The following is a 9,794-nucleotide window of genomic DNA, read 5'->3' on the forward strand; positions in this document are numbered from 1 at the left end:
TCTCCTTTGGCGGCGAGTGAGTTCAGGTGAGAGCGTGTGAAGGCGCCTTCTGCAGGACTGGTCTCCATGTAGCCTGGCGGCGCCTCAACGCCTCACTGGTCGAGGGGGCGAGTGAGCGAATATGTGAATTTGGCCACACTTCTCTCCCGTAAAATTGTGCACAATGCAGCATGACAAGCAGGTAAATGACGTTAATTACTGGCGCAGGCGAGGCAGCGTGTCAGGTGCGTGGCCTTAATGACCTGGACGACCCTTGCTTGCTTCGCGACGCTCTGACGTGGAAGCGCCGTCAGTGTGGGTGGTCTGTCCCTCCGCCGGTCACGGCGCAGCACGCTGGAGGGGGATCGGGACAATCTGGGCTCGCCTCCTTGTTCGAATCCAGACTGGAGCACTTGCCGCACGTCTCATCCTGCTCAAACCTTCCTTGGGGCTCGTCGATACATTTATACCTGGGAGGTGTGCTGCGGGAGCCCGTGTATCAATTGCCCTTGCCCTGGGGTGACGGGTGCAACCAACTACAGCCTTAGAAGAAACGAGACCGAGATGAGCTGCGAGGCCATGCAGATTCCATGGTGTCCCTCTGTACCAGTCAGAATGAGGACTGTTAGCGAGTGCCGCTGCGCAGCTCAAGGTGGCACGCCTCAACACCCCGCACACGCTGCAACACCCCGCACACCTTGGCGGTGCAAGGCACCCACACTTTTGATGAAGACACGCAAATCTTTGCTTGTATACAGATCTCCACGTTCAAGTGTATCTTTTGATACATTTAGTTTTATTTAGTTTTCCTGCTGAACGTGTGAACCGGCAGCGTCGTGAATACGGCGAGACCATGCTGCTGGAACTACTAGGAACCCCACCTCTCCAGCGTAGTGGAGCAGCCGCTACAGGCACACTTTACCTGGGAAGGACAGAGCTGTGTGCAGTAGTGCAGGGCCATCTCAAACTCTCCTAGTAACACTGCTTCCTATGTGACGAACACGCTCATCGCTGTTCGGTAGCGTGGACAGGTCTTACACACTTGGCGTCCCGTCGTAAGGCTGTCCACCAGCACCACACTACATATGCATGTGATCGTTGTCATAGATATAAAGAAGTCATTGTCATGCATGGCAAGAAATTGTTAGGTTATTTCGAGGCTACTTGATAAAAGAAATGTTTCATCGTTGCAGTGTTTATTACTCCCGACAAGTCATAACGAACATTCTATTATTTTTATGTAGATTCCACACGTGGCTAGTGTGGTTAGTAGCGCGCCTCGCAGACGACCAGCTTGGCGTCCGAGCAAGCGTTCTCGTGCACCCAGATGCTGTGCAGAGCGAGCAGGGAGGCCTCCACGGACAGGCAGTCATGGCCAGTATGGTGAACGCCGGACCTGCAACGGGACAAGGAAGTCACCACGTATACCAGTGTTCACTTCCCCTACTACCCTTACTAATATCTCCAGCGTATTACCACGAGTCTCACCCCCAGCAGAAGTTCCGGGGCGGCGGGCGCCACACGCCTGAGACTCTGGCTCACCTGTTGATGAACCTGCGGAGGCTATAGGGCGCGGTGGCGGTGGTGTCTATGGTCCACACGGCGGCTTGGGCGTCTGTGGAGAGGTAAGAGGGTTTAGAGGGGCAGGAACTCGCCTATCTATACATACGTCATACGATAACCAATCACACTGACTGACCTACAGCTACACAAACTCCCTGCCACGGCACAACGCGGCGTGCAGACTTACAGTAGCTCAGCAAGTAGTGGATGAACGAGATCTCGGTGGAGTCATCAATCCTAAGCACCTGGAAGTGGTACGGTTGCCCGAAGTGGTTGAGGCTGCCGCAATAATCTGCTGCCTGCTGGTGGGTGAAGCGCTGGTAGGGCTGGTAGTAGCACCACGAGAAGTGGTACAGGCTGCCATGGTACGCGGCGTGCACCTGGAAACAGACCGAGTTATATGCAGCCAGGTGTGCTGTATGTGGAGAGTTGCGTACTTGAACTCAACTCCATCAGTACACCAGCTGGGCAACAACACTCACCAGGGAGGAGGTGCTGGGGCAGGAAGTGGGCAGCGGCGGCAGGAGGCCCTGGGAGAGTCCTAACTGGGGAGAGCCGGGTTGTGTCACCGAGACCAGCGATGGCTGGGGCGGCGGCACGAAGGACAGTCCCCCAAAGGTTGGTGGCTGGACAACCACCGCGGGCTGCTGAGCGGAAGCGGGGTCGGTAATTACGAAGGAACGGGGGGTGAGGGCGCCGCGTCGTTATAGGTGAACTGCCCCTGCGACGCCGCCACCACTACCGCCATCACAACAACCACGCACCACAGCATCTGAAAACACGCATACACAAACTTATGCACAAAGCTTGCGCAGCAAAGCAAGAGACCACCAAACCGCACCACACCCACTGTACCACAACCTCCACCTCATGGCATGGCATGGCATGGCATGGCAGCATGGCATGGCATTACGCGTGACCATCACCACCGCCGCCGCCACTATTACTCACCTTGATGATGTGTTTTCGCTTTGAAGGTTCAGCAAACTCTGCCTTTTCGCTCACCTTGGTGATGTGTTTTCGCTTTGAAGGTTCAGCAAACTCTGCCTTTTCGCCGTCCCGCGCTGGTCCTCCTCGACTCTGCCGCCGCCTGATTGGTCCAGGACGGCACACGCCTCGCCCCGCTACTGGACGCCTGCAGGCACTGCTGCTTCAGTGACCACGTGACTACCCTCGCCCTACCTGGTCTGGCCTGGCCTGGCGGAGCGGCCGCCGCCAATGTGCTCTCCTGATCAGATTACAAGACGCAGACATTATTTTTGTGTTTCCCCATTGTTGTCTCATTTTGTACTGGTGTGCCTGTAGCTGTAGTAACGGTAGCAGTAGTTGCAACTGCGGTAGTTGTAGTAGTAGTAGTAGTAGAAGGAGGTGGAGGAGGAGGAGGAGGAAAATAGGATAAACACACATACATTGATCTCTCCTTTATTGCACCTCAGAAGAAAACAGTGGAAAGGGAAGCTCAATATTTTCCCCTCGCAGTCCATTAAACTTTGGAGTAAAATGCCTCTTGAAAAAAACAAAAGTAAACCAGATATCTTACGTAGGTACACACACACACACACACACACACACACACACACACACACACACACACACACACACACACACACACACACACACACACACACACACACACTACTCTTACATATTCTCATTAACACATTTTTTATCTACATTTTTCTCTCTCTCTTACCTGTTCCTTATTCGTTTTCCACACATTGAAAAAAAAGGAACCTCAAATTATGAAATGACAGACAGTAAGACATTCCAGCAATTTATTCACGTAACCTCACATTATTACATTATTATTCCTCCAATCACCTGTTGGAATGTTAATCACAGGTGTATTTATCCATCTCTAATTAGTTACATCTTGAACACTCGAGACAAGCAAGTAACAATCGTAACTAGTGTCCTGAAGCATCACAGTTATTCTCTCTCTCTCTCTCTCTCTCTCTCTCTCTCTCTCTCTCTCTCTCTCTCTCTCTCTCTCTCTCTCTCTCTCTCTCTCTCTCTCTCTCTCATACATAAGTTTCTCCTATTCTAATACTGATAAATTACAATAATATAATTTCCATCAAGATCATTCACACCCTGCATTTAATAACCCTTTTTTTAAACCAACACCACCAGTGACCTTTGCATTACCCTTTGCAGAAGCATTACCCTTTCCCACTATGGTCGTAATTACGGAAGATAAGACACGGGACTGAAGTTTTGTCTATTCATCTCTCTAGCAAGAAATAAATTAGAAAAAAAAAGGGGGATAAAAAAAAAAAACAGCTCACTTTCCCTCGTCTATGTTAAAAAAAAATTGAAAAAAATATATTTGTTAGGTAATTTAGCTTCTTAGGTCTTACGATACTCCTTAGAAACAGTGCAAGTCATAGGTAGGAAGAGAAAGAAGGATATCATACAGAAATAGATAAAAGTCCCAGAGTGTAGCAGTCAAAGTGATGGGGTTAAAGTACTGATTAAATTAGGTCTTTTATTAGGCAGTTTAACAGTCCATACAAAGTCCAGAAGAAATTAAAGATCTAGACAAGCCTTGCATTAGGTAGTGAAGCAGTCCGTCTTGCTTTATCAGTTCTGGGTGAAAGGCGGAAGACTCTACGTAACCTTTGCATTGGTAGTTTAAGCAGGCCACCATTTCATTAAACTCCGGGTGGAAGAGTGAAAGATTCCAGGTAACTCTTGCACTAGGTAGTTAAGCAGTCCACCACCAACTTATCGAAAATGGTGAAGGAGCGAAAGACACTAGATAAATTAATCAACTCCTGCATTAAAAAAAAAAAAAAAAAAAAAAAACACACACACACACCAAATCTAGCTTTGCACATTTAACAATCCGGGTAAAGTGAAAGAGCGAAAGACCCTGAACAACTCTTGCATTAGACCGTTAGACAGACAATATCCCCTAACCTACCGATGCCCTAACTAGTGCCCTAACCGTACTGGGGCGCGGGAACCTGCACGTCATCAGAATACTCGCAGATGGTTGGCTTGGTGTGGTGACAGCCAATGTCGTGGAAGGTGATGAGGTCCCCTGGGTAGAACTGGTTAAGGAGAGCCAGGCATTGCTCGTTGTTGTTCTCGGCGTTGTCAGGCTGAGGTAGGTTTTGTCTGTTGGGGGTGGGGAGAGAAGGGGTGTTAGGGAGGGTGGGAAGGGGTGAAGGAGTGAGCTTGGGAGAGAAAAGAATAGTGCTCATGTTTTTTCTCAGTAAAAGACCCGAAAGGAAAGGTGATTTCGTTTACTTTTTAGCCTTTTTTTGTGTATTTAGGGGAAAAGACTGGCAGAGGCAGAAATATAACCATAAACACACAAAAAATACACATACACACACACACACACACACACACACACACACACGAACACACGAAAACTCTCTCTCTCTCTCTCTCTCTACTTACGATCCAGTCTGGCCCCAGTTGAAGTAGGTCAAAGGCCTTCCGTCCAGCCATTTCCAGATGAACTTATTGTTGTCCAGTCTGTTGCCTCCAGTCCAGATCCAGGGAGATTGGTCTGGAAGTAGAAGTAGCAGTAGTAGTAGTAGTAGTAGTAGTAGTAACAATAGTAGTAGTGGTAGTAGTAGTAGTAGTGGCGGTGGTGGTGGTGATAGTTCGGGATAATCCACCTTCCCATTTTCTACTTCAGCTTTTGTCCTTCATTAACTCAAGTCGTTGTTCAAATCCAGTTTTCTATATCTGTTCTTTTTTCTTAGTCATCCCTGAAATTATCTATCTACCATTCGTTTTCCTTTACCGACTGACCATCTGGTCCTCTCCCCTTCCCTCTCCCTCTCCCTCTTCTTCCTCTCCTTCTCCCTCTCCTCCTCCTCCTTCTGTCCCTTTTCTTTCTCTTCCTTTTCATGTTTTCTCACTCTCTCCCTTCCATCGCTCTTCTTTTCTTTGTTTTCATCCATCTTTCATGTTACTCTTTCTCCTCTCCACCCTCATCTATCCTCCTCCTTCTCTTCCTTGTATCGTCCTACCTTCTGTTCTTCCCTTTCATCCTACTCTCCCTCCTCTCTCAGCTCACTATTCCCTCTCCCATTGCAATCACTGTATCTCTCACCCATTTAATGCCTTGTCGTGTCCCTCGTATGTGTTTCTTCCTCTCTGTTACTCTAGTCGATTCAGAAACAGGCGAGCGTGTCCGATAGTGTGGTACTTAGGAGTAATAACGCGCTTTTAATGTATTAGGGAAACAGCAAAGGGGAAGAAAAGTGGAGTAGGGAAAGAAAACACCGCTCATGCTTTTTTCTCGGGAAAGATCCTAGAGGAAAGCTAATTTAGTCTAGTGTTTAGCTTTTTGTAATGTTTTTATGGGGGGAAAAAGTGGCTTTGAAAAGAAAAACGCGGTTATAATATTGTTCTCAAAATAAATGCGAGTAGAAAGTTCGAGTTTTTTTTCATATATTAGAGATCACGTGAAAAAAAAAATGATGAGAAAAGAAAAATCTCTCATAACACTGTTCCCAACGCAAAAGACAAGTGGGAGACTCAAAAGAAAAGTCTGTTTTACTAAGGTGTCTTGGTGCTCCTCTCCTCAAACCTATGCCGGGATGCACAAGTCAGTTAAATACACGACACCGCTCATTCTTGGCTCCCCAGTGGTTCTGAGGCGCACGGGTTCGAACCCTGCTCAGTGTCGGAGGTTAGAAAGGGCATCTAACTGCAGTAAAGATTCTCAAATGCCAAGATCAGAGCCCGTTATTCAGTGGCCCAGAGGAAGGATATGCCAGGGGAACCGGACATAGAAAAATAAATAAATAAAACGAAAAACTATGGAGGCAAGGAGCGAATTATACGCGAGATAACAGAAAAGGAGATTTTGAGTTTGAATCGAGAATACGGATAAAAAAAGAAAATATGTTGGTGTGGCCAGGTAACAGATTCTCTTGTAGGCCTACGAGATTGTAAGTTGCAGTCGCTTACAATCTCGTATGCCTAAAGGAAAATATTTTACCTGGCTACACCATCATGGAAAAAAAAAAGGTATGAACGGTTGCCAATTACCAAAACTCAAGCCTTTCGTTATCAAGCGCCATCGTGAACTGGAAACCTTAGTACATAAATAAATAAAAAAAAAAATAAGAAAAACGAATGATAACTCACGGGTGCCAACAATATTGATGATGTATCTGTCCTCCTCGGCAGTATCGATGGCCACGGGGTACCAGCCGCGGCCCAGACCGGTGCAGTAGTCGCGGGCGCCCTGCCAGATGTAGCGCTGGCCACCGTCAGCGCACCAGGAGAAGTGGTAGTTGTGTCCTAAGAAGGAGTCGTGGATCTGACGAAGGAAAGGAAGAAAAGGGATTATTCAGATTGCTAGCGAGGCAAGGAGTTAGTGACACGTGACTTGAAATCTCGTGACCTTGAGAACAAAACGAGAAACAAAAATAAACGAGATGAATGAACATAAATTTCTCTTTCCCCGCTCCATTCTTCCCCCTCCCCTTTTCTTACACCCCAGATACACACTTAAAATGCAGAATCATTGCAAAACTACCATTGAGATCGCGTGAACATCCTTGGAGGGGCTCAGTAACCCCCATTAGAGCATTTTAAGAGTAGGGAGGAGGGTTTAAGAACACGAAGACTTGAATTACACTCCCGGTAACCTTATTGTCTTCATTCCACCAGACACAGCGCGGGGACAACGTGTGCCTTGCGTTGGGCTGAGTATGGCATGGTGCCCAGAAGACCAGAAGGAAGGAAGGAAGGAAGGAAGAGTGTAAGACTGCAGCAACCACAGAGAGAAAACGTGGGGACAGACCTGTTTGATGATAAATAACGTGAAAAAAAAAGAAAGAAACGAAGAGAACAGGGCATAAATTTTGGATAAGAAAAAAGAAAACGAAACAAATACAAGAAAACGGAAGACAGGAAGTGAGAAGGGACTCGTCAGGTTGGGGAGCGGCACTTGAAAGGCAACACTCCCGACCAGCAACTCAACTCAATTCAACTCAACTCAACTCACCAGGGAAGAAGTGCGTGGGCAGAGTTTGGTGACCAGCGGCTCGCCACCATGGCCAACAGGTGGGGGGAAGAAGGACCCACCACCAACAACACCACCACCAACTCCAGGCTGTGGGTGAATGTGGCCTCCTCCCCCACTGCCCTTTATCTCGTCGGGGAAGACAATAGGGGAGCCGCCGCCGTGGATGCCGCCTCCTGAGCCTGGGTAGCGGCTCGGGTAGGGGCGCCGGGAGGAGGTGGCGAAGGCGAGGCACGAGAGGAGGATGACAGCGACCTTCATCTGTGTGGGGGAGAATGAAAAGGTCAGTTTTGTGTGTGTGTGTGTGTGTGTGTGTGTGTGTGTGTGTGTGTGTGTGTGTGTGTGCGTGCGTGCGCCGTCGGGCTTCCCTAAAGGTATCTACACGCTCTACCTCTCTGCCGTTTTCTGTAAGCGGCCTCCTCCTCCTCCTCCTCCTCCTCCTCCTCCTCCTCCTCCTCCTCCTCCTCCTCCTCCTCCTCCTCCTCCTCCTCCTCCTCCTCCTCCTCCTCCTCCTCTTCCTCAGTCTAACAAAGAAGGCTCTACACTTGCTACCTGTCCTAATAACTTTTCCATAACACACACACACACACACACACACACACACACACACACACACACACACACACACACACAGCAACCTTCACGTATGTACATTCCGTTGACTTTCCTTAACTAACCCTAACCTCCAGAATCCTTTACTAAATGAATAAACAAAGACAATAAAAGACACAGCATAACTGAAGTACACCAATAATTATACTTTTACTGTTTCATTTACACAGAAACTCTTACTTTAGGTTACTTCTTTCACTGTAGGATAGCCAGATATAAGTGTTTAAGTATATCGCTCGTAAGAAAAGTGAACTGCAATTTATTTTTTTACTTCTTACTTTTCTTTTTTATTCTCACTGTTAATTTTCTCATTTGATGCAGAAATTTCCTTCGCGTCAGGTGGAGAGAAAGGTGTTTTAGAAAATCACTCTAATTACCAAAGTCTCACGTGAATTTCGTTAATTAAATGATACACCTGTGTTAGCGAGGCACGTTAATTAATCAGCTCACCTGTGTTCTTTAGCTACCTGTCAGTGAGTGGTGGCTCCTTGTGTGTGTGTGGGGGGGGGGAGTGATATAGTAAAGATTCGCATTGATGATGATTATGATGATGATGATGATTGGTTGCTTGTCTTGATGGTGATGATTGTTGTGATGTTGCTTATATTGGTGGTGATGGTGGTGGTGGTGATTGAATTCTGTCGCGGTAATGGGATGGTGGAAATGGTGTTATGAGTGATGGTGGTGGTGAAATAGTGACAATGGTAATGTTATCAGAGGCGGTGATGGTGTTGTGATGGGGACAGTGGTGATGTTATGAGTGATGGGTGACTGTAGTGATGTTATGAGAGGTGGTGATGGAATGGTGACAGTGTTATGAATGGTGGTGAAAAGATAGAGATGGTGACGGCACACACTACAGTGATGGTGATGCAGTAAGAGATGATAGTGATGAGGATGACAGTGTTGTTATGATGATGGCCAAAACTCAATGTCCCCAATGGTACACACTAATGAAATGGTGGTGATGGTGATGGTGGTGATGGTGGTGATGGTGAAGAAGGAAGAACAGATGTCTCTTCAACTCACCTTGCGGAGAAGTGAGGAGCAAGATTCTCCTCACCTTATATATACCTGTTTACCTCCCTCACCCCTATCCTCCCTAACCCCCTCCTCTTCCCTCCCTCCACCCATCCGCTTCTCACGTACTTCCCTCCTTCCTCCTCCTCGTTTCTCCCTCCCTCCTTTCCTCCATGTCTCCCTCCCCGCGCATCTTTCTCTCCCTCCATCCCTCCCTCCCCCCTTCTCTCCCTCCTTCTCTCCAAGCGGCTTGAGTAACTCTGGGTTTTCTCCCTTTTGTCTGGAGGCAGAAGGGAGGGAGAGAGGGGGAGGAAGAAATGTACGAGGAACACAGATACGGGAAGAGAAGTGGAAGAAGGAAAAAAAGGGAGATAGAAAGGAACAGAGAGAGAGAGAAAGAGAGAGAGAGAGAGAGAGAGGGAATGGAAACAGAGACAGTGACAGACAAAGGAAGAAAGGAAATTGAAAGAACTATAGAAAGGGGAGATGTGAAGGACAGGAAGAGGGAAAAAGAGGAAGGAAGGGAGTGAATGAAAGAAGGAAGGAAGGAAGGAAGGAAGGAAGAGGGAGTGTTTTTGTGTGTGTTTGTGGAGGGAAAGGACAGGAGATGAAGGGAAGG

The 9,794-nt window shown here is 47.7% G+C and overlaps 3 protein-coding genes across 3 annotated transcripts in view; 1 reads left to right on the plus strand and 2 right to left on the minus strand.

Moving 5' to 3' along the window:
* Nucleotides 1-1,158: 1,158 nt before the first annotated feature.
* LOC135112997 (uncharacterized) lies at nucleotides 1,159-2,796 on the minus strand. The gene is made up of 6 exons (XM_064027916.1): nucleotides 2,725-2,796; nucleotides 2,494-2,547; nucleotides 2,025-2,246; nucleotides 1,730-1,922; nucleotides 1,522-1,594; nucleotides 1,159-1,375 (listed from the first exon to the last, which is right to left on the minus strand). The coding sequence occupies exons 1-6, from the start codon at nucleotides 2,794-2,796 to the stop codon at nucleotides 1,246-1,248; spliced, it is 744 nt and encodes a 247-aa protein (XP_063883986.1). The 3' UTR covers nucleotides 1,159-1,245.
* Nucleotides 2,797-3,303: 507 nt separating this feature from the next.
* LOC135113090 (C-type lectin lectoxin-Enh6-like) lies at nucleotides 3,304-7,804 on the minus strand. The gene is made up of 4 exons (XM_064028118.1): nucleotides 7,526-7,804; nucleotides 6,661-6,835; nucleotides 4,954-5,065; nucleotides 3,304-4,665 (listed from the first exon to the last, which is right to left on the minus strand). The coding sequence occupies exons 1-4, from the start codon at nucleotides 7,802-7,804 to the stop codon at nucleotides 4,488-4,490; spliced, it is 744 nt and encodes a 247-aa protein (XP_063884188.1). The 3' UTR covers nucleotides 3,304-4,487.
* Nucleotides 7,712-9,794, plus strand: part of LOC135113089 (uncharacterized) — a 94,856-nt gene continuing 92,773 nt past the window's right edge. Inside the window, exon 1 of the mRNA XM_064028116.1 lies at nucleotides 7,712-7,826. Within this exon, the coding sequence (XP_063884186.1) occupies nucleotides 7,788-7,826 (39 nt within the window). The 5' untranslated portion in view covers nucleotides 7,712-7,787. The remainder of the gene's footprint in view (nucleotides 7,827-9,794) is intronic.

This window comes from Scylla paramamosain, chromosome 25 (assembly GCF_035594125.1).
Source record: "Scylla paramamosain isolate STU-SP2022 chromosome 25, ASM3559412v1, whole genome shotgun sequence".
NCBI lineage: Eukaryota > Metazoa > Arthropoda > Malacostraca > Decapoda > Portunidae > Scylla > Scylla paramamosain.

Bases quoted from the DNA above. Each gene is read 5' to 3' on its own strand.
- LOC135112997 (XM_064027916.1), bottom strand. From the start codon at position 2,796: ATGTCTGCGTCTTGTAATCTGATCAGGAGAGCACATTGGCGGCGGCCG. The intron at 2,548-2,724 runs GTAGGGCGAGGG...CACATCACCAAG, and splicing joins GCCAGGCCAGGCCAGACCAG to GTGAGCGAAAAGGCAGAGTT. The intron at 1,923-2,024 runs GTGAGTGTTGTT...GTCTGTTTCCAG, and splicing joins GCCCCAGCACCTCCTCCCTG to GTGCACGCCGCGTACCATGG.
- LOC135113090 (XM_064028118.1), bottom strand. From the start codon at position 7,804: ATGAAGGTCGCTGTCATCCTCCTCTCGTGCCTCGCCTTCGCCACCTCC. The intron at 6,836-7,525 runs GTGAGTTGAGTT...TTCCTTCGTCAG, and splicing joins GCCCACGCACTTCTTCCCTG to ATCCACGACTCCTTCTTAGG. The intron at 4,666-4,953 runs GTAAGTAGAGAG...CACCCCCAACAG, and splicing joins AACTGGGGCCAGACTGGATC to ACAAAACCTACCTCAGCCTG.